General features: G+C 52.6%; 1 protein-coding gene across 11 annotated transcripts in view; it reads right to left on the bottom strand.

Moving 5' to 3' along the window:
* Window positions 1-22,339, bottom strand: part of LOC119956323 (meiosis inhibitor protein 1) — a 536,433-nt gene that overhangs the window by 90,958 nt on the left and 423,136 nt on the right. For all 11 annotated transcript variants that reach the window (XR_005458631.1, XM_038783445.1, XM_038783450.1 and 8 more), the window contains one exon: window positions 16,685-16,763. Coding sequence is in view for 10 of the 11 variants with exons in the window: in XM_038783445.1 (XP_038639373.1) it covers window positions 16,685-16,763 (79 nt within the window). In the remaining variant the exon portion in view is untranslated. The remainder of the gene's footprint in view (window positions 1-16,684; window positions 16,764-22,339) is intronic.

Below are 22,339 nucleotides of genomic sequence, written 5' to 3'. Positions count from 1 at the left end.
CGCCGAGAGCATCAACCGCCTGACACATGTGCTGGATGGCGTCGTGCACAATCAGGTTGAGATCGCACAGTCCCTGGCGGGAATGTCTAACTCCCTGGACTCCGTCTCTGCAAACCTTCGGATCCTGGTGGATACCGTTGCAGGCCTCCAGGACTGGCAGCGCCAGGTGTCGGTGGTGCGACGGGGAACCTCCCCGCTCGCACCTCTGTCCCAAAGTGAGGCCCGGGGGCCACCGGGCTCCCCGAGGGAGGAGGAGGTTTCGGGGCCCGTCCCATTAACTCCATCACGGGACGTCCCGGAATTCTCGGCCTCCCCCCGTCCCATCCCTGGTGCATCGGGTGGGCAGCAGGCAGAGCAGGGTGGCACAATGTCACCCGAGACGCCCGCAGAGCAGCCTGGCCCATCAAGGCCGGGTCGCCCCAGGAAACGCTTGGCCAAGGAGAAACGAGTCGAGGGGGGCGATTCGCAGCAATCCTCCTCCACTCCTGCTGTATCATCTGGGGATTCACTTAGACGTAGTGGTAGGGCCCGTAAGGCAACTAAGATAGACACTGAGTAAGTTGGCACGGGTGAAGGGCCCAGTTTAGTTGTAGGGGTAGGGCACCTGTAAATAATTGTTAATATTAAACACACTGTTCCACCTTACTTGTAATACCGTGTGATTGTTCCACAGCCACAGGAATCGTGATGGTGACCGAGTGTCGCTGGGGGTGGCGGGTGGTGAAACCTCGGTGCCGGGTGTGCAGTCCCTGCCCCTACCCCCCTCCCACAGCTAGCCCACGCGGGCACGTGATGGAGTGTCAGTGACGAACTCAGCGGCCACCAAGGTGGATGGTTCAGCTATTGCCATGGGTCAGACTCTCTCTAACGATTCTGAGCTCACAGCTCTTCGCAGAGCGGGCTGTCATCATTCCACATGGCACTGATCACACCCGCTGACACAGCCATCAATGTTGTGCCATTCCGTCTGGACCCAGTGATAAGCGTCATGTCGAAGTGGAGCAGTGTACACTGAGGGGGTGGGGGGGTTTGGTGGTGGCAGTTGTGTGGTGACCCTCTGCATGACTAGCGATGCAGGTGGTGGTTTGGTGTTCATCGGGGACGTCACATGCGATGCGTGAACCGTGCTGCCACCATGGCATCGCGTGCCCGCCGTCCTTGCCGGGTCCGTCGTGCCGCCTCCTGGACATCACCAGCACCTGGGTCGTGTCTGCGTGCTGCGCCCGCCACTCCGCCAGCGTCCTCCTCCTCCTCCTCCTCCTCCTCCTCCTCCTCTGTGCTGGCACCACTGCCACTAGCTTCTCCCTCCGCCTCCTGCAACAGGTCATCTCCCCTCTGCATCGCGATGTTGTGCAGCGCACAGCAGACCACTACAATGCGAGCGACCCTGTCGGCCTGGTACTGCAGGGCCCCTCCGGAGCGGTCCAGGCACCTGAATCTCATCTTCAGGAGGCCAAGGCAGCGCTCCACCACACCCCTGGTTGCTGCATGGGCCTCGTTGTATCGTGTTTCCGCATTGGTCTGAGGCCTCCGTATCGGCGTCATCAGCCAAGACCTCAGCGGATAACCCCTGTCACCTAGCAACCAGCCCCTCAGCCGGGGGGGACGTCCCTCAAACATCGCAGGGATGAACGACTGCGCTAGTATGTAGGAGTCATGCACACTCCCTGGGAACCTTGCACAGACGTTCATGAACCTCATGTGGGGGTCGCATACCACCTGGACATTAATGGAGTATGTCCCCCTCCTGTTTGTGAACACGTCCCTGTCCACAGCAGGCGGGCGCATGGGGACGTGAACACAGTCGATTGACCCCTGAACCCTCGGTATCCCGGCCACACTGGCAAATCCACGGGCTCGTGAGTCTTGACTTGCTCGGTCCTCGGGAAAGGTGATGTAGCGATCGGCGATGGCATAGAGGGCGTCGGTCACATCCCGGATGCACCTGTGCACCGATGACTGGGAGATCCCAGAGACGTCCCCGCTCGGAGACTGGAAGGAGCCGGTAGCATAGAAGTTCAGAGCGACCGTCACCTTGATGGCTACCGGGATCGCGTGTCCTCCCCCCGTTCCACGTGGGGCGAGGTGCGACAGGAGTTCGCAGATATGTATCACCGTCTGCCTACTCAGCCGGAGTCTTCTCCTGCAGGTGATGTCCGGCATTGTTAGGAAAGAGACCCGGACACGGTACACCCTCGGCTTTGGTCGTCGCCTCTGACGCCGTGGCTGCACTCTCACTCTCTCCTCTTCCTCTTCCTCCTCCTCCTCCTCCTCCCCCCCCCCATGCTGCTCGACGACTGGCAACTCCTCGGCCCTTCCCTCTGCTGCTGCAGCTGGCCCTGCAGCCACTGCGGGTTGTGGGTGTGGATGCTGCTGCATCTCCAAATCCAGTAGAGCGGCCCCAACCACTGCGCAGAACATAGCCGTTCTGTTCCCATGCATAGTGCTAACCTACAGAAGGGTGGTGGGGGGCGGAGAAACGGGACATGTTAGACGGACGTTAGTCGACACCTCGGCAGCCTCCTGCCACGGGATACCTGTGTGTCCCGGTGGCCTGGTCGCGCTGCTGACACGCGGTCAGCCTAACCCCTGGTCACTTCCTGCATCCAACGGCCAGTAAACTATGTCCTCCTCACGGGTGCGTCAGTGGCCTGTGGCCGGAAGCCACAGGGGAACCAGCGGCCGTGTCCTCGTCACCTGCACACCATGGCATGGTGGCAGACATTTTGTTACGGGGTTGGACGGCTCACTCTCTACCTAAACCCCCCCCCCTCCGTCGCCCCCCACTGCCTCCCCCGTCTCCCCCACTGCCCCCTCCGTCTCCCCCACTGCCTCCTCCGTCTCCCCCACTGCCCCCTCCATCTCCCCCACTGCATCCTCCGTCTCCCCCACTGCCCCCTCCGGTCTCCCCCACTGCCCCCTCCGTCTCCCCCACTGCCCCCTCCGTCTCCCCCACTGCCCCCTCCGTCTCCCCCACTGCCCCCTCCGTCTCCCCCACTGCCCCCTCCGTCCCCCCCACCGCCCCCGTTCTGGACCCCCTCCCGTTCCCAGGGATGCCTTCCCCGTTGTGGCCAGACTCGAGCGGTGCGCTGAGCGGTGCGCTGAGCGGTGCGCAGAGTGGTGCCCTGACCTCCTCCAAGCAGTCGTCAGCCAGGCCGACTGGTTGACGAATTTAAAAAGCAGGTGTGTTTCACGACGTCCAAACAGGGCGCCATGACGTCGGGACTTCGGCCCATCCGGGCCGGTGAATAGCGGGGGGGCTCACAGTGGCGATTCTGGTCGTGTCAGGGGCGGGAAGGAGGCGTTTGTCGGGAAACGCGACTCCGACAATTTGCGGGGTTCGGAGAATAGCGGGAGGGCGTCGGAACAGCGTCGCCGTAAAAATTTCCGACGCCCGCTATTCTCCGACCCGTCGTGAGTCCGGAGAATCTCGCCCCACCTTTTTCTGAAAAAGGACCGACCTGATCTGGTTAAACCCCGCTCTTCTCCTGGCCACCTCTGCACTCAGATCCTGATAGATCCGCGGGATACTGTTCTCCCATTTACAGCTCCGTGTCTGCTTGGCCCACTGTAAAATACGCTCCTTATCCAGATACCTATGGAATCTCACCACCATTGCCCTCGGGGGGTCTCCCATTCGCGGCTTCCTCCAGTGTGCTCTGTGAGCCCTGTCCACCTCCAAGGGTCGGGAGAATGCCCCATCCCCCAGCAGCTTCTCGAACATGGCCGCTATATATGCCCCAGTGTCCGCTCCTTCGGACCCCTCCAGAAGCCCAACGATCCTCATGTTCTGCCGGTGGGACCTATTCTCTATGTCCTCCACCTTCTCCAGGAGCCTTTTCTGCTGGTCTCTCAGCATCCCCACATCCAACTCCACCGCAGTTTGATGTTCCCCCTGGTCAGCCAGCGACTTCTCTACTTTCTGGATCGCCCGATCTTGGGCATCCAATCTAAGCACCAGCCGCGCAATTGCCTCTTTAATCAGGTCCAAGCAGTCCCGCTTCTGCTAGGCGAAGCCCTCCTGGATAACTTGCATCAGCTGCTCCATTGACCGCTAGGTCGACAAGCCAGAGGTCCGGTCATCCGCCATGCTGTCCCCCGCTGCAGCTTCAGCCCAAGCCTTCTCTGTCCGTCAGTTTCTGACTTTGCGAGCACTTCTAGTCCTCCTCTCCATGCACCGATGTGGGAATCCAGTACACAATTGCCTCTATCATCGATTTTTCAAATCAAGTCCGGTAAAAAATCGGGGAAAAGGTCCAAAAGTCCGACCCGAGCGGGAGCCACCAAATGTACGACTTACTCCTTCATAGCCGTCACTGGAAGTTGCGAGTATTGTTCTAACACAATGATTTCATGATGTGGAGATGCCGGCGTTGGACTGGGTTGAGCACAGTAAGAAGTCTTACAACACCAGGTTAAAGTCCAACAGGTTTGTTTCAAACACTAGCTTTCAGAGCACTGCTCCTTCCTCAGGTGAATGAAGAGGTATGTTCCAGAAACATATATATAGACAAATTCAAAGACGCCAGACAATTACCGCGCGATGTCCGTTCATTCGTTGTTGCAGCGTCTGCATGGTCTCGCCAACTTTCCCGGAGCGGAGAAACTACGACATCTTCTTCGCAGCCTTCAACACATCATCGATGAAGATGAACATCTTGTCAAGGTTATCCCCACACCCCCACTACTTGCGTTCAAACAACCACGCAACCTCAAACAAACCATTGTTTGCAGCAAATTACCCAGCCTTCAGAACAGCGACCACGACACCACACAACCCTGCCATGGCAATCTCTCCAAGACGTGCCAGATCATCGACATGGATACCACCATTACACGTGAGAACACCACCCACCAGGTACACAGTACATACTCGTGCAACTCGGCCAACGTTGTCTACCTCATACGCTGCAGGAAAGGATGTCCCGAAGCGTGGTACATTGGCGAGACCATGCAGACACTGTGACAACGAATGAACAGGCATCGCGCGACAATCGCCAGGCAGGAATGTTCCCTTCCAGTCGGGGAACACTTCAGCAGTCAAGGGCATTCAGCCTCTGATCTCCGGGTAAGCGTTCTCCAAGGCGGCCTTCAGGACACGCGACAACGCAGAATCGCCGAGCAGAAACTTATAGCCAAGTTCCGCACACATGAGTGCGGCCTCAACTGGGACCTGGGATTCGTGTTGCATTACATTCATCCCCCACCATCTGGCCTGGGCTAGCGAAATCCTACCAACTGTCCTGGCTTGAGACAATTGACACCTCTTTAACCTGGGATTACCCCTATCTCTGGATCTGTAAAGACTTAATTACCTTCAAATGCTCGCATTCAAAGCATTGTCTTGCATCTTTGAATTTGCCTATATATATATGTTTCTGGAACATACACCTGAGAAAGGAGCAGTGCTCAGAAAGCTAGTCCGGGCAACAGCTGTCTACCATCAAGACGGCGGCGGCATAAAGTACTCTGGCCACCTTCGTCAAAACTGCCAACTTCTGGAGCCCTGGAACTCACCTTCAAGCCTAATTCACTCCACATGCCTTCTCCTATTGTGGAAGTCTCACACAGGAAAGACAAGCGACACCCAAATCAGTAAGAAGAAATGTTATAGTTATATAAACAGAAAGCAGGTGGTCAAGAGCAATGTAGGCACACTAAAAGCTGAAAATTGAGATATTGTCAGTCATAATGAGGAAATGGCAGACATGTTGAATACTTTGCCTCAATATTTACGGTTGAAAAGGAGGATAACTTGCCTGAAGTCCTGAAAAAGTTAATAGTCGATAGAGGACAGGGACTTAATACAATTTAGTTAAGTACAGCGTCAATAGCTAGGAAATTAATGGAACTGAAGAGTGACAAACCCCCAGGTCCTGAGCGTTTCCATTGAGAGTGTTAAAGGAAGTCAGGGAGCACATTGTAGATGCCTTAACTATAATCTTTCAGAGTTCCTTACATTCAGGAGTAGTCCCTCTAGATTGGAAAATTGCGCATATCGCTCCAGGGGCTGGTTTAGCTCACCAGGCTAAATCGCTGGCTTTTAAAGCAGACCAAGCAGGCCAGCAGCACGGTTCGATTCCCGTACCAGCCTCCCCGGACAGGCGCCGGAATGTGGCGACTAGGGGCTTTTCACAGTAACTTCATTGAAGCCTACTCGTGACAATAAGCGATTTTCATTTCATTTTTTCATTTTCATAGAACATACAGTGAAGAAGGAGGCCATTTGGCCCATCGAGTCTGTACCGACCCATTTAAGCCCTCACTTCCACCCTATCACCGTAACTCAATAACCCCTCCTAACCTTTTTGGACAGGAAGGGCAATTTAGCATGGCCAATCCACCTAACCTGCACATCTTTGGACTGTGGGAGGAAACCGGAGCACCTGGAGGTAACCCACGCACACACAGGGAGAACGTGCAGATTACGCACAGACAGTGACCCAGAGGGAAATCGAACCTGGGACCCTGGTGCTGTGAAGCCACAGTGCTAGCCACTTGTGTTACCGTGCTGTCCACTTCTTAAGAAGGGAGAAAGAGGGAAACCAGGGAATTACAGCTTAACACCTGTTGTGGGGAAATTTCTGCAGTCCATAATCAGGGATAGGGTAACTGAACACCTGGAAAGATTTCAGTCGTTCAGGGAGAACCAGCATGGATTCGTGAAGGGAAAGTCATGCCTGAAAAATCTCACTGAAGTTTTTGAGGTGACTAAAGAAATGGACAGGGGACTGTCTATGGATGTAATTTATATGGACTTCCAAAAGGCGTCTGATAAAATCACACATAACAGATTGTTAAATCTCACATAACAGATTGTTAACTAAGGTGGAGGCCCTTGGATGGAGTAGAGGGCAAATTATTGACATGGTTAGGAAATTGGTTGAATGGCAGGCGACAGAGTGGGGATACAGTAAGTACTCTAATTGGCAGAATGTGACTAGTTGTGTACCACAGAACATAGAACATAGAACAGTACAGCACAGAACAGGCCCTTCAGCCCTCGATGTTGTGCCGAGCCATGATCACCCTACTCAAACCCACGTATCCACCCCATACCCGTAACCCAACAACCCCCCCCTTAACCTTACTTTTTTAGGACACTACGGGCAATTTATCACGGCCAATCCACCTAACCCGCACATCTTTGGACTGTGGGAGGAAACCGGAGCACCCGGAGGAAACCCACGCACACAGGGGGAGGACGTGCAGACTCCACACAGACAGTGACCCAGCCGGGAATCGAACCTGGGACCCTGGAGCTGTGAAGCATTGATGCTAACCACCATGCTACCCTGCTGCCCAGAGATCTGTGTTGGGGCCTCAGTTATTCACATTATTCCTTAATGACTTAGGTGATGACATAGAAAATCATATATCCAAATTTGCTGATGATAAAAACTTAGGCGGCATTGTAGACAGCCTAGATGATAGCATAAAATTGCAAGGTGATATTGACAGGCTGGGTGAATGGGCAAAATTGTGGCAGATGGAATTTAATGTAAGCAATCATGAAGTTATCCATTTTGGATCAAAAAAGAAATGAGCAGGGTACCTTCTAAATGGGAAGAGGTTTAAGTACAGTGGATGTGCAAAGAGACTTTGTGGGTTCAGGTGCATAGATATTTAAAATGCCACGAACAAGTGCAGAAAGTAATCAAAAAGGCTAATGGAATGCTAAGCTTTATATCTAGAGGGTTGGTGTATGAAGATACAGATGCTATGCTGCAGCTATGCAAAACCCTGGTTAGACTTCACTTGGAGTTACTGTCAGCAGTTCTGGGCACCATATCTTAGGAAGGATATTTTGGCTTTGGAGGGAGTGCAACGTAGCTTTACAAAAATTATACCTGGGCCAGAGGAGATAAATTATGAGGAGAGATTACACAAATTATGCCTGTTTTCGTTAGAATTTAGGAGGTTAAGGAATGATCTGATCGAAGTCTTCAAGATATTAACAGGTAAAGACAGGGTAGATAAAGATAAACTATTTCCACTGGTTGGAGAAAACAAGGGGGCATAGTCTAAAAATTAGGGCCAGACTTTTCAGGTGAGCTGTTGGGAAGAGCTTCTTCACACAAAGGGTGGTAGAGGTTTGGTACTCTGTCCCACAACAGCAGTTGAAGCTAGAACAGTTGTTAATTTGAATATAAAGAGATATGTGCCAAGGCAGGCATATGGAGTCAGGCCACAGATCAGCCATGATCTCACTGAATGGTGGGACCAGCTTGAGGGGCTGAATGGCCTACTCCTGTTCCTAGATCACCCTACGATTAGTCAACCTCCCTCAGGAGAAGCCTTCCATTGGACTTCTGATTCTGGACACATGTTAAACCCTAACTTGTGCATTGCTGTGGCCGTACCCTGACCCTCTTCCCTTTTCCTTATCCCCCATTTACCGTTTGAGTGATGTTGTGAAACCCCTCTCACGTGTGTGTATGTGTAAAAACAAACCAACCCTTTTTATTTCATCTTACCTTGAGTTTGCTGTGCAAGTTATTCATACAGAATTGGAAGACTCCAAATTTAAGGGTTGAAAAAAAATGCCAGCATTTACAAAGAGGGAAATCAGAATGTAAAACACCTTTACATTTACAGACAGGTAGTTAGCGGGAAATCAGGGCAGTTTATATTGAACCCCCCCCCCCCCTTGTCCCTTGTCTATAACATTAATCATTAGGTATGCGCATTGGCAGGGTGCCACAGATCTTAATGCTATATACTGCACCTTAAACGGAAGTTATAATGGTGGCAACCATTTGAAAATTGTATTTGTGGACTTCCGGTGGCGGCTATGAGGGAGTAAGGCGTGCATTTGGTGGCTCTCGCTCCGGTCAGACTTTAAGACCTTTTTCCCCGACTTTTTTGAACTTTTGAGCGCTGGAGTGAAAAACAATAGCACTCTAGATCTGAATCCATACAGAGTTGTATGGACTTAAGGAGCAGAAGGGAGCGAAAACAGGCGAAGAAGGGACTGAACAAAGGTGGTGTGGAAACTCAAGTGGGAGGAAGGATGGCTAATGAACAGACCACGGAAAGGACGGTCCAGACAGCACTGGACAACATGCTGCAGGTCATGAAAGAGAGTTTCGCAGCACTGAAGCGGGATAATTTGGAACCGCTCCAGAAAGCGGTGGAGCGACTTGACCAGAGGCTGGATGGTCAGGATAAGAAGGTCCAGTCACTGGAGAAGACAGTGGAAGAGCAGGCGGATTTCCAAACGATAGCGGACGTAGAAATTAGTAAGTTGAAGGAGCAGCAATCAAGGCTGATGGACAAGTTGGAGGACCTGGAAAACAGGTCTCATCGGCAGACTCTGAGAATCATTGGGCTCCCGAGGGGGCCGAGGGAATGGATGCCACGGCATATGTGGCAGACATGCTGCAGAAACTGGTGGGGGATGATTTCTTCCCGCGTCCGTTGGAGCTGGACAAGGCACACAGAGTGCAGGCGAGGCAGCCGCGAAAGGGGGGCGGGGGAGAATGGTGGTCAGGTTCCATAGGTTCGTGGACAAGGAGCGGGTTCTACAGTGGGCCAAGAGCACGAAGAGCTGCTCATGGAACAACAGTGTCCTGCGCATCTACCAGGATCTGAGCCAGGAGGTGGCCAGAAAGAGGGTAACCTACAGACAAATTAAAGAGATCCTGTTTAAAAAGAAGGTCAAGTTCGGGCTACTTTCCCCGGCGTGGCTTTGGGTCACATACCGGGAACAGCAACATTATTTTGACGACCCGGAGGAAGCGATGGACTTCGCTAAGGGGCATGGACTGGTGCCGAACTGAAGACCCATGGACTCAAATTAGAGTGCATTAAGGGATGTTTGCATTTGTTCGCAGATTGCCCTTTGTGTTAGCGATGTCGTTTGGACTGCTCTTTTACTTAAAATTGGGGATGTTCTTGTGTTTGTGTTTGCCAGTTTGAAAGGTTTAAAGTTAAAACCGAAGTTATAGTTAAAGTTTAAGTTGTTGGGTGCTGGGGAGCTGTTCGAGTACTTTTTGCTTTTTGTTTCTGGGAATGTTGGGAGGGGGGTGGGTGGTAGCGCCCACCTCATTACACAGTTTGAATTGCACTATGGTGGGGGCGAGCTTTGTTGTTTGTTTGTTTTCTCTCTGTTTCGGTCCCAGAGCTATTGCTCGAACAAGGCTGTTCTGGGGAGGTGGTGTTGATGGGCGGGAGGGGGGGGGAGGGGAGCGGGGGGACAATAGGTGGGAGACATGGTGGCGTCTGAGTTGAGAGCCACCAGGCTAGCTGTTTTGAGCTAGTCAACGGGAGCGAGGTGGGGGGTGTGTATACAGTCAGTGTATGGCAGGGGTTAGGTTACAAGGGGTTGTTACTGGGGGGAGGGGGGGGGGGGTAAGATGATCTGCTGACGAGGGAGGGAACTCAACCAGGTAACCGGGAAGGGGTCGGGGGTGGGAGCTGCCAAGAGGCGGACCAGGAGAGGCGCGGCACATGGGCAGGGGATGGGCCCAAGAAGGGGGATGGCTGATCGGCGTAGGGGGGGCAGGGTGCCCTCCAACCAGGCTGATCACCTGGAATGTTAGAGGATTAAACGGGCCGGTTAAGAGGGCATGTGTGTTCGGGCACTTACAGGCTCTGAAGGCGGATGTAATGTTGCTGCAGGAGACACATTTGAAAGTGGCGGACCAGATTAGATTACGGAAGGGCTGGGTTAGCCAGGTCTTCCATTCGGGGCTTGATGCTAAGACCAGAGGGGTCGCGATCATGATTAACAAACGGGTTAAATTTGAGGCGGACAGCACAGTTGCAGATGGGAGGGGTAGATTTCTCATGGTCCGGGGCAAGCTTGAGGGGGTGAAGGTGGTCCTAGTGAATGTTTACGCTCCAAACTGGGATGATGTAGATTTCATCAAAAGGCTGCTGGGGAAAATCCCCAACTTGGATTCGCACAAGTTGATTATGGGTGGGGACTTTAATACAGTCCTCGATCCCGACCTGGAACAGTTGTGCTCCAGAACGGGCAGGGTCCCGGCAATGGCAAGAGAACTGAGAGGGTTCATGGAACAAATGGGAGGGGGGTGGACCCCTGGAGAATCAGCTGGCCGACGGGGAAGGAGTTCTCATTCTATTCACATGTTCACAAGGTTTATTCTCGTATTGACTTCTTTATTATGAGTAGGGACTTTTTGGAGGGGGTGAGGGATACAGAATACTCGGCGATCACTATTTCGGACCATGCTCCACATTGGGTCGACCTGCTGGTCTGCAAAGAAAGTTATCAGCCCCCACAATGGAGGTTAGAGGTGGGATTGTTGGCAGAGGAGAGGGTATGTGAGAGGGTGGGGAAATGCATGCAGGACTACCTGCAGGTCAACGATACAGGGGGAGTCTCAGCAGTGGTGGTCTGGGAGGCGCTGAAGACGGTGGTGAGAGGGGAACTGATCTCAATCCGAGCCCATTGGGACAGAACGGATAGGGCAGAGATGGACAGACTGGTGCAGGAGATGATACGGACGGATAGGGAATATGCGGAGTCCCCGAGGGCAGAGCTACTTAGGGAACGACGGAGCCTGCAGGCGGAGCTGGGGGTGCTATCCACTGGGAAGGCCGCAGAGCAGCTCAGAAAGGCCAGGGGCGCGGTGTATGAGTATGGGGAGAAAGCCAGCAGAATGCTTGCACAGCAACTCAGCAAGAGGGAGGCGGCCAGGGAGATAGGGACGGGTGGGAGACCCGGCAGGATTGAACAGGGTATTCAGGGACTTTACAGTAAGCTGTATACCTCGGAACCCCCCACGGGGCCGGAGGGGATGAGGCACTTCTTAGATGGGCTGACCTTCCCAAAGGTGGGCAGGGCGATGGTAGAGGGGCTGGGGGCCCCGATTAGAGCTGAAGAAGTAATGTGGGGCCTGAAGGTCATGCAGTCAGGTAAAGCACCGGGGCCAGACGGATATCCAGTGGAGTTCTACAAAAGGTTTGCGGGTATACTGGGGCCGGGGCTGGTTAGGGTGTTTAACGAGGCGAGCGACAATGGGGTGCTACCCCCGACGATGTCGCAAGCCACCATCTCGCTGATATTAAAACGGGATAAGGATCCGGACGTTTGTGCCAAACTCCCTGATTAGTGTGGACGCTAAACTGCTGGCCAAGATCCTGGCGTCCAGAATCGAAGACTGCGTACCGGACATGATTGTGGAGGACCAAACGGGGTTTGTTAAGGGTAGGCAGCTGGTAGCCAATCTAAGAAGGCTACTCAATGTGTTTATGATGTCCCCGGAGGGCAGAGGGGTGGAGGTAGTGGTGGCAATGGATGCCAAAAAGGCTTTTGACCGGGTGGAGTGGGACTATTTATGGGAGGTGCTGCGACGGTTTGGGTTTGGAGAAGGCTTTGTGGACTGGGTTAAACTGCTATATCAGGCCCCGGAGGCTAGTGTAAGGACGAACAGGACGACATCTGAGTATTTTAGACTACATCGCAGGACAAGACAGGGATGCCCCCTCTCTCCACTGCTGTTTGCGTTGGCCATAGAACCGCTGGCAATTGCTCTGAGAGCGGCAAGGGGATGGAAGGGAATGGTCAAGGGGGGGGGGGGGGATAGAACACAAGGTCTCGCTCTACGCGGATGACCTGCTTTGGTATGTGTCAGATCCAGTGGCAGGGATGGACATGGACGGGATTATGGATATCCTAGGGGAATTTGGCCGGTTTTCGGGCTACAAGTTGAACATGGCAAAAAGCGAGATGTTTGTGGTTTAGGCGAGGGGTCAGGAGAATAGGCTGAGGGAGTTACCATTTAGGCTGGTTGGGGAAAATTTTTAGGCATTTAGGGATACAAGTGGCGCGTGACTGGGGTAAGGTGCATAAGTTGAACTTGTCCAGGCTGGTGGAGCAAATGAGGAGCGAGTTTCGGAGGTGGGATGCGCTCCCGCTGTCAGTAGCGGGGAGAGTACAGACGGTGAAGGTGACGATCCTCCCGAGATTCCTGTTTAGGTCTCCTATTTCATTCCGCGGTCCTTCTTTAAAAGAATCAATAAAATCATCCTGGGATTTGTTTGGGTGGGGAAGTCCCCGTGGGTAAAGAGGGGGATGCTGGAACGGAACCGTAGCGAGGGGGGGGCTGGCGTTGCCGAACCTCAGCAACTACTACTGGGCGGCTAACATAGCCACGATAAGGAAATGGATGGTGGGTACGGGGTCGGTTTGGGAGCGGATGGAGGCTGCTTCGTGTAGGGGCACCAGCTTGGCAGCCCTGGTCACTGCTCCCCTGCCATTCCCGCCGGCCAGGTACTCCACCAGCCCTGTAGTGGTGGCGGCTTTGTGGATTTGGGGCCAATGGAGGAAGCATGCGGGGGAAGTGGGAATGTCGGTCTGGTCCCCAATATGTGACAACCACCGATTTGTCTCGGGGAAGATGGATGGCGGGTTTCGAGCGTGGCGGAGGTGGGAAGGATGGGCGACTTGTTCCTGGAAGGGAGCTTCGTGAACATGAGGGCGCTGGAGGAGAAGTTTGGGCTGGCGAGGGGAGAATGACTTTCGGTCCTTGCAGGTGCGGGATTTCGTACGTAGACAGTTCCCGTCCTTTCCACGCCTTCCACCAAGGGGGATCCAGGACAGGGTAGTTTCCAGGGGGGAGGTAGGAGAGGGGAGAGTCTCGGATATTTATAAGGAGCTTATGGGAGCAGAGGACACAGGGACCGAGGAACTGAAACTCAAGTGGGAGGAGCAGTTTGGCGGGGAGTTGGAGGGAGGTGTATGGGCAGACACTCTGAGGAGGGTAAATGCAACCGCAACATGTGCCCGGCTCAGTCTGATTCAGTTCAAGGTGGTTCACCAAGCCCACATGATGGTGGCCTGGATGAGCAAATTCTTTGGGCTGGAGGACAAGTGTGCTAGATGTGGGGGAGGACCAGCGAACCATGTCCACATGTTCTGGGCGTGTCCAAAACTCAGGGGATACTGGCAGGGATTTGCGGACGTTATATTATGGGTACTGAAAACAAGGGTGGCGATGAGTCCAGAGGTGGCGATTTTTGGGGTGTCGGAAGACCCGGAAGCACAGGAGGGGATAGAGGCCGGCGTTGTGGCCTTTGCTTCCCTGATAGCCTGGCGACGAATACTGTTGGCCTGGAGGGACTCAAAGCCCCCAAAGACCGAAGTATGGCTGTCGAACATGGCAAGCTTTCTCGGCTTGGGAAAAATCAAGTTCGCCTTACGAGGATCACTATCGGGGTTCGCCCGGAGGTGGCAACCATTCATCGACTTACACACTCCCACTCTCCCTCGTGGGGAGAGTCCAGATGATCAAAATGAACGTACTGCCCAGGTTCCTCTTCCTGTTTAGATCCATTCCGATCTACATCCCCAAGGCCTTTTTCAAAGTGCTGGACAAACTTATCATGGCGTTCGTATGGGGGGGGGGGGGGGGGGGGGGGGGGTGGGGGGTAAAAATGCTAGGATCCCAAAGAAGGTCCTACAAAAAACAAAATCCAGGGGGGGGCTAGCCCTCCTGAATCTACAATTCTACCACTGGGCGGCAACAGCCGGGCGAGTAAGGGGATGGATCCAGGAGCCAGAAGCCGAGTGGGTGCGTGCGGAGGAGGCCTCCTGCATGGGGACCTCCCTCCGGGCCCTCGCCACGGCAGCACTCCCATCCCCACCCAAAAAACACTCCAGCAGCCCAGTGGTGACAGCCACCCTCCAATCCTGGAACCAACTGCGGCAGCAATTTGGCCTGACCAAAATGTCGGACAAGGCTCCCATCTGCAACAGCCATAGGTTCACACCAGCACTGACTGACGCCACCTTCAAAAGGTGGAGGCAGGACGGGGGGACACTGACAGTCAGAGACATATACACGGACGACAGGATCGCAACACTGGACGAACTGACAGAGAAATTTTGACTAGCTGGGGGGAACGAGCTACGGTACCTGCAGCTCAAAAGCTTCCTACGAAAGGAGACAAGGACGTACCCACAACCGCCACCACAGACACTACTGGAAGACCTACTGGACGCAAGTATCCTAGAGAAAGGGAACTGTAGCGACATGTATGACCGACTGGTAGAAAGGGACGACACCGTACTGGACGCAACAAGAATGAAATGGGAGGACGACCTGGGGATGGAGATAGGGTGGGGACTCTGGAGCAAAGCACTGCCTAGGGTCAACTCCACCTCCACGTGTGCAAGGCTCGGCCTGACGCAACTGAAAGTGGTACATAGAGCCCACTTAACAAGAAACCGTATGAGTAGGTTCTTCCCGGAGGTGGAGGACAGATGTGAACGGTGCCAAAGAGGCCCGGCCAACCACACCCACATGTTCTGGTCTTGCCCCAGACATGTGGAGTACTGGACAGCCTTCTTCGAGACTATGTCCAAAGTGGTGGGGGTGAGGGTGGAGCCATGCCCGATAGTGGCGGTCTTCGGGGTTTCAGACCAGCCAGATCTATTCCTGGGGAGGAGGGCGGACGCCCTTGCCTTTGCCTCCCTGATCGCCCGCCGCAGAATCCTGTTTGGCTGGCGGTCAGCAACACCGCCCAGAGCTGCAGACTGGCTGTCCGACCTCTCGGAATCTCTCCAAATGGAGAAAATCAAATTCGCCATCAGAGGGTCAGACGACGGCTTCCACAGAACGTGGGTGCCATTCATGCAATTGTTCCGGGACCTGTTTGTGGCCAACGAACAAGAGGAAGAATAGTCGGGTAGCCAAGAATCAGGGGAAAATGGACGGGAATCGGGGGAAGGTAGCCGGGGGGGGGGGGGGGGGGGGGGGGGGTTTGTTATGGGGGTTTGATGGCAAGCTAAGGCCCAAAACCAAACTATAAATAAATGCCTATAAACTTGTGCCTCGGCCATATTGGGGAATGTAAAATATGTATGCCGGCTAAAGGGGGCGGCCACAATTGTTATTATGAAGATGCTCACCTGTAAATATACATGTTAATTTTTGCGTGTGTTTTTTTTTTCTCTAATAATTTGTAATATGTTGTATATAAAATATGAAAACTCAATAAAAAACATTTAAAATAAACAACTATTCATCGACATCTTCACGGGGAACTAATTGTCAGCGGTGGGGGGGTGTAGAATAGTGTAGAGGAATAGTGTAGAGTAGGGGGGAAGAATAGGCAGGTCTATTTGCGAGAGTGGTACTGTTATTTGCACTATGTTTTTTGTAATTGGTATCTGCACACTAATGTATATTGTTACTGTTTACAATGCCAAAAATACCTCATTAAAATTGTCTGTTAAAAAAAAAGAAAATTGTATTTGTGCTGGTACTTTCAACAATGGCCGAGCACATCGGAGTGTGTTTACTGAAGATTTTCAGAGATTGGAGGTCTTCGTGGAAGTGGTGGAAAAATAGAGACTTGTCCTATGTCCACAGCGAAGGAAAGGAGACCCTCCATTCAGATGCACAGTGGGAGGTAGCAGTGGAAGTCAACGTCAAGTTGTTCTAAGAAATAGGTGCAATTTCTCCCCACCGTGTGTTTAAAATAATCTTTTTGAAACATTTTGTTCAGTACTTTGGAGGTGGCAAAAAAAAGCTGCTTGACTAACAGTCACCAACCACCCAAGCAGGTAACAAAGCAGGAAGAAAGTGCACTGTGAGGATAATAGACATGTTGGATGATAATTACGAGAGAAGGTCATTTGATGAAACCTCCAGGATCATGTTGCATCAGAGTTTCCAACTGTGATGTAAAAGAAAGAGGAAGAGCCCACCTTGTAGCACTGAGCTGTCCTTTTTGAAACTGATGCAGTGAAAGAGCTTCTTCAAATTCACACCAATAGTCCTGTGAACCTGTAAAATGTATTGACAACAGTATAAATTACAATAAATGCAAAATGCTGCGGATGCTGTAAATCTGAAATAATATAAATTACAATGTTCATAAAACAAAGAAATAATTACATTAACAATATCAAATGGAAAAACCAAGATAGGTCTCTCAAAATACTCTTGTGAGAATCACACCAGTATTTTCTAGCATGTTCATGGACTGGCTTTCAAACAGGTAACGTGCTTGAAATTACAAGGTATAATGTTACATTGGAGGTCAGGTGCATACCCATACAAATTCAGAACTTCACTGAAGCAAGATATTATTTTATTTATCTCTCAGCGGACAATCATGTTACATTTTCCATCTCATGAAAGGAGACATATGCAGAAAGCCAATGCTTTGAAAACAAGAATAAAAACACGGTGCAAGAATTGCTTGTTGCAAGCTCAGGGTTGGAGAGCTTGAGGTTAAGCCATTATGAGTATTACTGAGGTAGTTTTTCTAATGATCAAATTTCTTATACAGTACATCAATTAATGGTGTAAAAAATTGGCAATTATAAGCATTCGAGAGGCGCAGAGAAAAAAAAGATATTGGCTTCAGACCTCATTTGTATGAATGAGAGACCCTCCAGCAAAGACTGAAGGATAATTGGCGAAGTGAAGATCAGGTGGGGGGGGGGGGGGGGGGGGGGGGGGGGGGCTGCTGAGGGCAGGAAGAAAGGGGCTGGTTTAGCTCACAAGGCTAAACCGTTGGCTTTTAAAGCAGACCAAGCAGGCCAGCAGCACGGTTCGATTCCGTACCAGCCTCCCGGACAGGCGCCGGAATGTGGCGACTAGGGCTTTTCACAGTAACTTCATTGAAGTCTACTCGTGACAATAAGCGATTTTCATTTTTCATTTCAAGAGAACAAAGGCCAGAAAAGGATTTGGACTGTGCAGAGGTGGGGTGGCAGGAACACCATATGCCAATGGTCTGCAGAATCGGGCCTGGGTTGGGGGTGCTCTAGCATATCAGGATTGCTGGGAGTAAGAGATCAGGGGGGAGGGCAATCAAGCAATCTGGGGCTAGGAAGGGAGGGGGCCGGACTGGTCCCAGCACCACATTCCAATAAATTTGTTTGCTTGTTTCATGGGAAAATATTGGAAGGAATAGAAGATTGATGATCAACCTGTTGAATTGGGTCATTAACCCTCCTTCCACTGCCAACAAGTCTTGGCTGTGGTGAATGTAATATGATAATTCACACTATGTCTTTGTAAGCGCAGTAGCGTTATCCGACCACTAGGAGGAGTAGCTCTGGGAATGCTCAGGAGCTTGTACAGGGCTCCACCCTTGGCTCTGCCCACGACTCCTCTCCCTAGTGCTGCTGTATAAATACCCTTGTCCAGAGTCAGCCTACAGTTCACTGAGAGTTCATCAACGGGTAACAGGCTGGCTCTGTAGTAAGTCGATTAAAGCCTAGATTCATATCAGAAACACGTGTCTGGTGAATTGATGGTTCCATCAATTTAATCGACTTAAGAACAGTCAAGATCAATCATGGAATCAGCCCTCAAGCCTGGACGCCTGGAACTCAACCCGCAGGATGCAGAGGCTAAAGAAATCTTCTCCCACTGGCTGCGGTGCTTCAAGGCCTACCTGGCAGAAGCGAGCACAGCCGAAACGACAGAGGAACAGAAGTTGAGTCTACTGCACGCGAGGGTGAGCCACAGAATCTCTACACAACTAAACTCGGCCGGTTCATATACTGCAGCGCTAGCAGTACTCGATAAGATATATGTGAAGCCCATTAACGAAGTTTACGCACGCCATGTGTTCACGGACTCGCCGCCAGCAGCCTACAGAATCACTTGCCGAATTTCTAAGGGAACTCAATAATTTGTCAATGACTGTAATTATCAAGCAGTTACCGCGGCTGAACACAGAGAACTTGCTGTACGCGATGTTTTTGTAGCGGGCCTCAGGTCTAATTATGTGCGCCAACGATTGCTGGAAAAGGGGGCCCAGGACTTAGAAACGACTGTGGAAGCTGCTACCACGATGGAGGTCTCCTTCCGCAGCCTTAACTCGTTCCCCGCGGACCCCGCGACCCAATCATGGGCCCCCGACCAGCGACTCCCCCAGGCCTGTGCTACGCGGCCGCCCAGCCACCATGCTGCTCCAGCCAGCCACTATGCTACTCCAGCCTGCCATTTCTGCGGCCAGAACGAGCACCCATGGCAGCACTGCCTGGCCCGCAACGCGACCTGCAGCAGCTGCGTGCGGAAAGGCCTCTACGCAAGAGTGTGCCTCGCTAAAAGGGCCCCTGCTTCCACCTCCCCAGCGGCACGAAGTAATCGCTCCCCTCACCCGCAGGCCCGCGGGGCCTGAAACGCTGCGGCCTATGCCCGGACTCCGCCCCCTCCAGCCACGTGCGATCCATGGGGACCGCCATCATGGCAAACCTCCACCACGCGGCCGGCCACGTGCGACTCATGGGGGCCGCCATCTTGGACGCCATCTTCCTCACCGGCCGCCATGTGCGATCCACGGGCCCAACCTGCATCTCCGCGCTCGGACAACTCATCGGAAGAATACGACTATGAACTCAGAGGGCAGTCATCACGGGGCCACTCCAGCACAGCTGTTCGAGCTGCCGACTACCCGCAACTCAACGCAGTCACTCTGGACCAATCATGCCCAAAGCATCTGCAAAATTTGATGGCAGAGGTCCATATCAATGGGTACAAAACGCCATGCCTCTTCGACCCCGGGAGCACTGAGAGCTTCATACATCCAGACCTGGTAAGACGCTGTTCGCTCCCCGTTTTCCCTGTGCAGCAAACTATCTCGCTTGCTTCAGGCTCCCATTCCATCCAGATCCAGGGGCGCATCGCTGCGACACTCACAATCCGAGGCACTAGGTACTCAAAATTCAAACTCTACGTTTTGCCCGAACTCTGCGCGCCACTCTTATTAGGCCTAGACTTTCAATGTAACCTCAAGAGCCTCACCCTCAGCTTCGGCGGGCCCCTGCCCCCACTCACTATCTGCAGCCTCACTACGCTGCGAATCCCCCCCCTCCTCTCTTTGCCAATCTCACAAAGGACTGTAAACCCGTAGCCACTGGTAGCAGGCGGTATAGCCTGCAGGATAGGGTATTTATCAGAGCAGAGGTCCGAAGGCTTCTCAGTGAGGGGGTTATAGAGGCCAGCAATAGTCCCTGGAGAGCTCAGGTTGTTGTCATTAAGACTGGGGAAAAATTCTGCATGGTTGTCGACTATAGTCAGACCATAAATAGATTTACGCTCCTCGACGCGTATCCCCTCCCCAGGATTGCAGACATGGTAAACCAGATCGCTCAGTACCGGCTCTTTCCACGGTGGATCTGAAGTCTGCATACACCAGCTCCCAATCCGCCCGGAGGACCGCCACTACACGGCATTCGAGGCCGATGGCCGCCTCTTCCATTTCCTCCGGATCCCTTTCGGCGTCACTAATGGGGTCTCGGTGTTCCAACAAGCAATGGATTGAATGGTGGACCAGTACGGGCTGCGGGCCACGTTTCCGTACTTGGACAATGTCACCATCTGCGGCTATGACCAGCAGGACCACGGCGCCAACCTCCACTGTTTTCTCCAGACGGCACAGAAACTGAATCTCACGTATAACAAGGAGAAATGCGTTTTTCCGCACAACCAGACTAGCCATCCTCGGCTATGTCGTGGAAAAACGGAGTCCTGGGCCCAGACCCGGACCGTATGCCGCCCCCCTCTTAGAACTCCCCCTCCCCCATTGCCCCAAGGCCTTCAAAAGGTGCTTGGGTTTCTTTTCCTACCACGCCCAGTGGGTCCCTCAATATGCGGACAAAGCCCGCCCACTCTTTAGGGACACACGATTTCCCCTGTCAGCCGAGGCACGCCAGGCCTTCGACAGCATCAAAGAGAACAAAGAGAACAAAGAACAAAGAAAATTACAGCACAGGAACAGGCCCTTCGGCCCTCCCAGCCTGCGCCGATCCAGATCCTTTATCTAAACCTGTCTCCTATTTTCCAAGGTCTACTTCCCTCTGTTCCCGCCCATTCATATACCTGTCTAGATGCCTCTTAAATGATGCTATCGTGCCCGCCTCTACCACCCCCGCTGGTAAAGCGTTCCAGGCACCCACCACCCTCTGCGTAAAAAACTTTCCACGCACATCTACCTTAAACTTTCCCCCTCTCACCTTGAAATCGTGACCCCTTGTAACTGACACCCCCACTCTAGGGAAAAGCTTGTTGCTATCCACCCTGTCCATACCTCTCTTAATTTTGTAGACCTCAATCAGGTCCCCCCTCAACCTCCGTCTTTCCAACGAAAACAATCCTAACCTACTCAACCTTTCTTCATAGCTAGCACCCTCCATACCAGGAGGACATCGCCAAAGCGGTCATGCGGGCGGTGGATGAATCCACTCCATTTCAGGTAGAGAGCAACGCCTCAGAGGTAGCTCTTGCTGCCACTTTAAATCAGGCAGGGAGACCAGTCGCATTTTTCTCCCGTATCCTCTCCGCTTCAGAACTCCGACACTCCTCAGTCGAGAAAGAAGCACAAGCCATTGTGGAGGCTATCCGTTACTGGAGGCACTACCTCGCAGGTAGGAGGTTCACCCTCATCACCGACCAAAAATCGGTTGCCTTCATGTTCGACAACTCGCAAAGGGGCAAAATTAAAAACGACAAAATTCTGAGGTGGAGGATCGAAACTCTCCACCTACAATTACGACATTAAGTATCGACCCGGGAAGCTCAACGAGCCTACGGATGCCCTATCCCATGGGACATGCGCCAGCGCGCAGGTTGACCGATTGAAAGTCATCCACAATGACCTCTGCCACCCGGGGGTCACTCGGCTCGCCCACTACATCAGGGCCCGAAACCTGCCTTTCTCCAACGAGGAGGTAAAAGCGGTCACCAGGGACTGCCCGATCTGAGGTCTGAGAACACGGACGAACAGACTCAAAAACAGCTTCTTCCCCACTGTCACCAGACTCCTAAATGACCCTTTTATGGACTGTCCTCATTAACACTACACCCTGTCTGCTTCATCCGATGCCAATGCTTATGTAGTTACATTTTTGTATATCTTGTGTTGCCCTATTATGTATTCTCATGTATTTTCTTGAATTCTGTTCAATTCCCTTTTCTTCCCATGTACTGAATGATCTGTTGAGCTGCTTGCAGAAAAATACTTTTCACTGTACCTCGGTACACGTGACAATAAACAAATCCAATCCAATCCAATCCAATCCGATCTGTGCGGAGTGCAAACCGCACTTCTATAGGCCAGACAGGGCCCACCTGGTCAAGGCTTCTAGGCCCTTTGAACGCCTCGCGATTGATTTCAAAGGGCCACTCCCCTCAACTAACAAGAACGTTTACTTTTTAAACGTCGTAGACGAGTTCTCTCGTTTCCCATTCGCTATCCCGTGCCCCGACATGACCTCCCACACAGTCATTAGGGCCATGCATAGCATCTTCACCCTGTTTGGTTTCCCCAGCTACGTACACAGCGACCGGGGTTCGTCCTTCATGAGCGACGAGCTGCGTCAGTACCTGCTCGACAAGGGCAT

This window comes from Scyliorhinus canicula, chromosome 23 (assembly GCF_902713615.1).
Source record: "Scyliorhinus canicula chromosome 23, sScyCan1.1, whole genome shotgun sequence".
NCBI lineage: Eukaryota > Metazoa > Chordata > Chondrichthyes > Carcharhiniformes > Scyliorhinidae > Scyliorhinus > Scyliorhinus canicula.
Note: the sequence above shows the minus strand (reverse complement) of the source record. Positions and strands in the feature narration are given on the sequence as shown.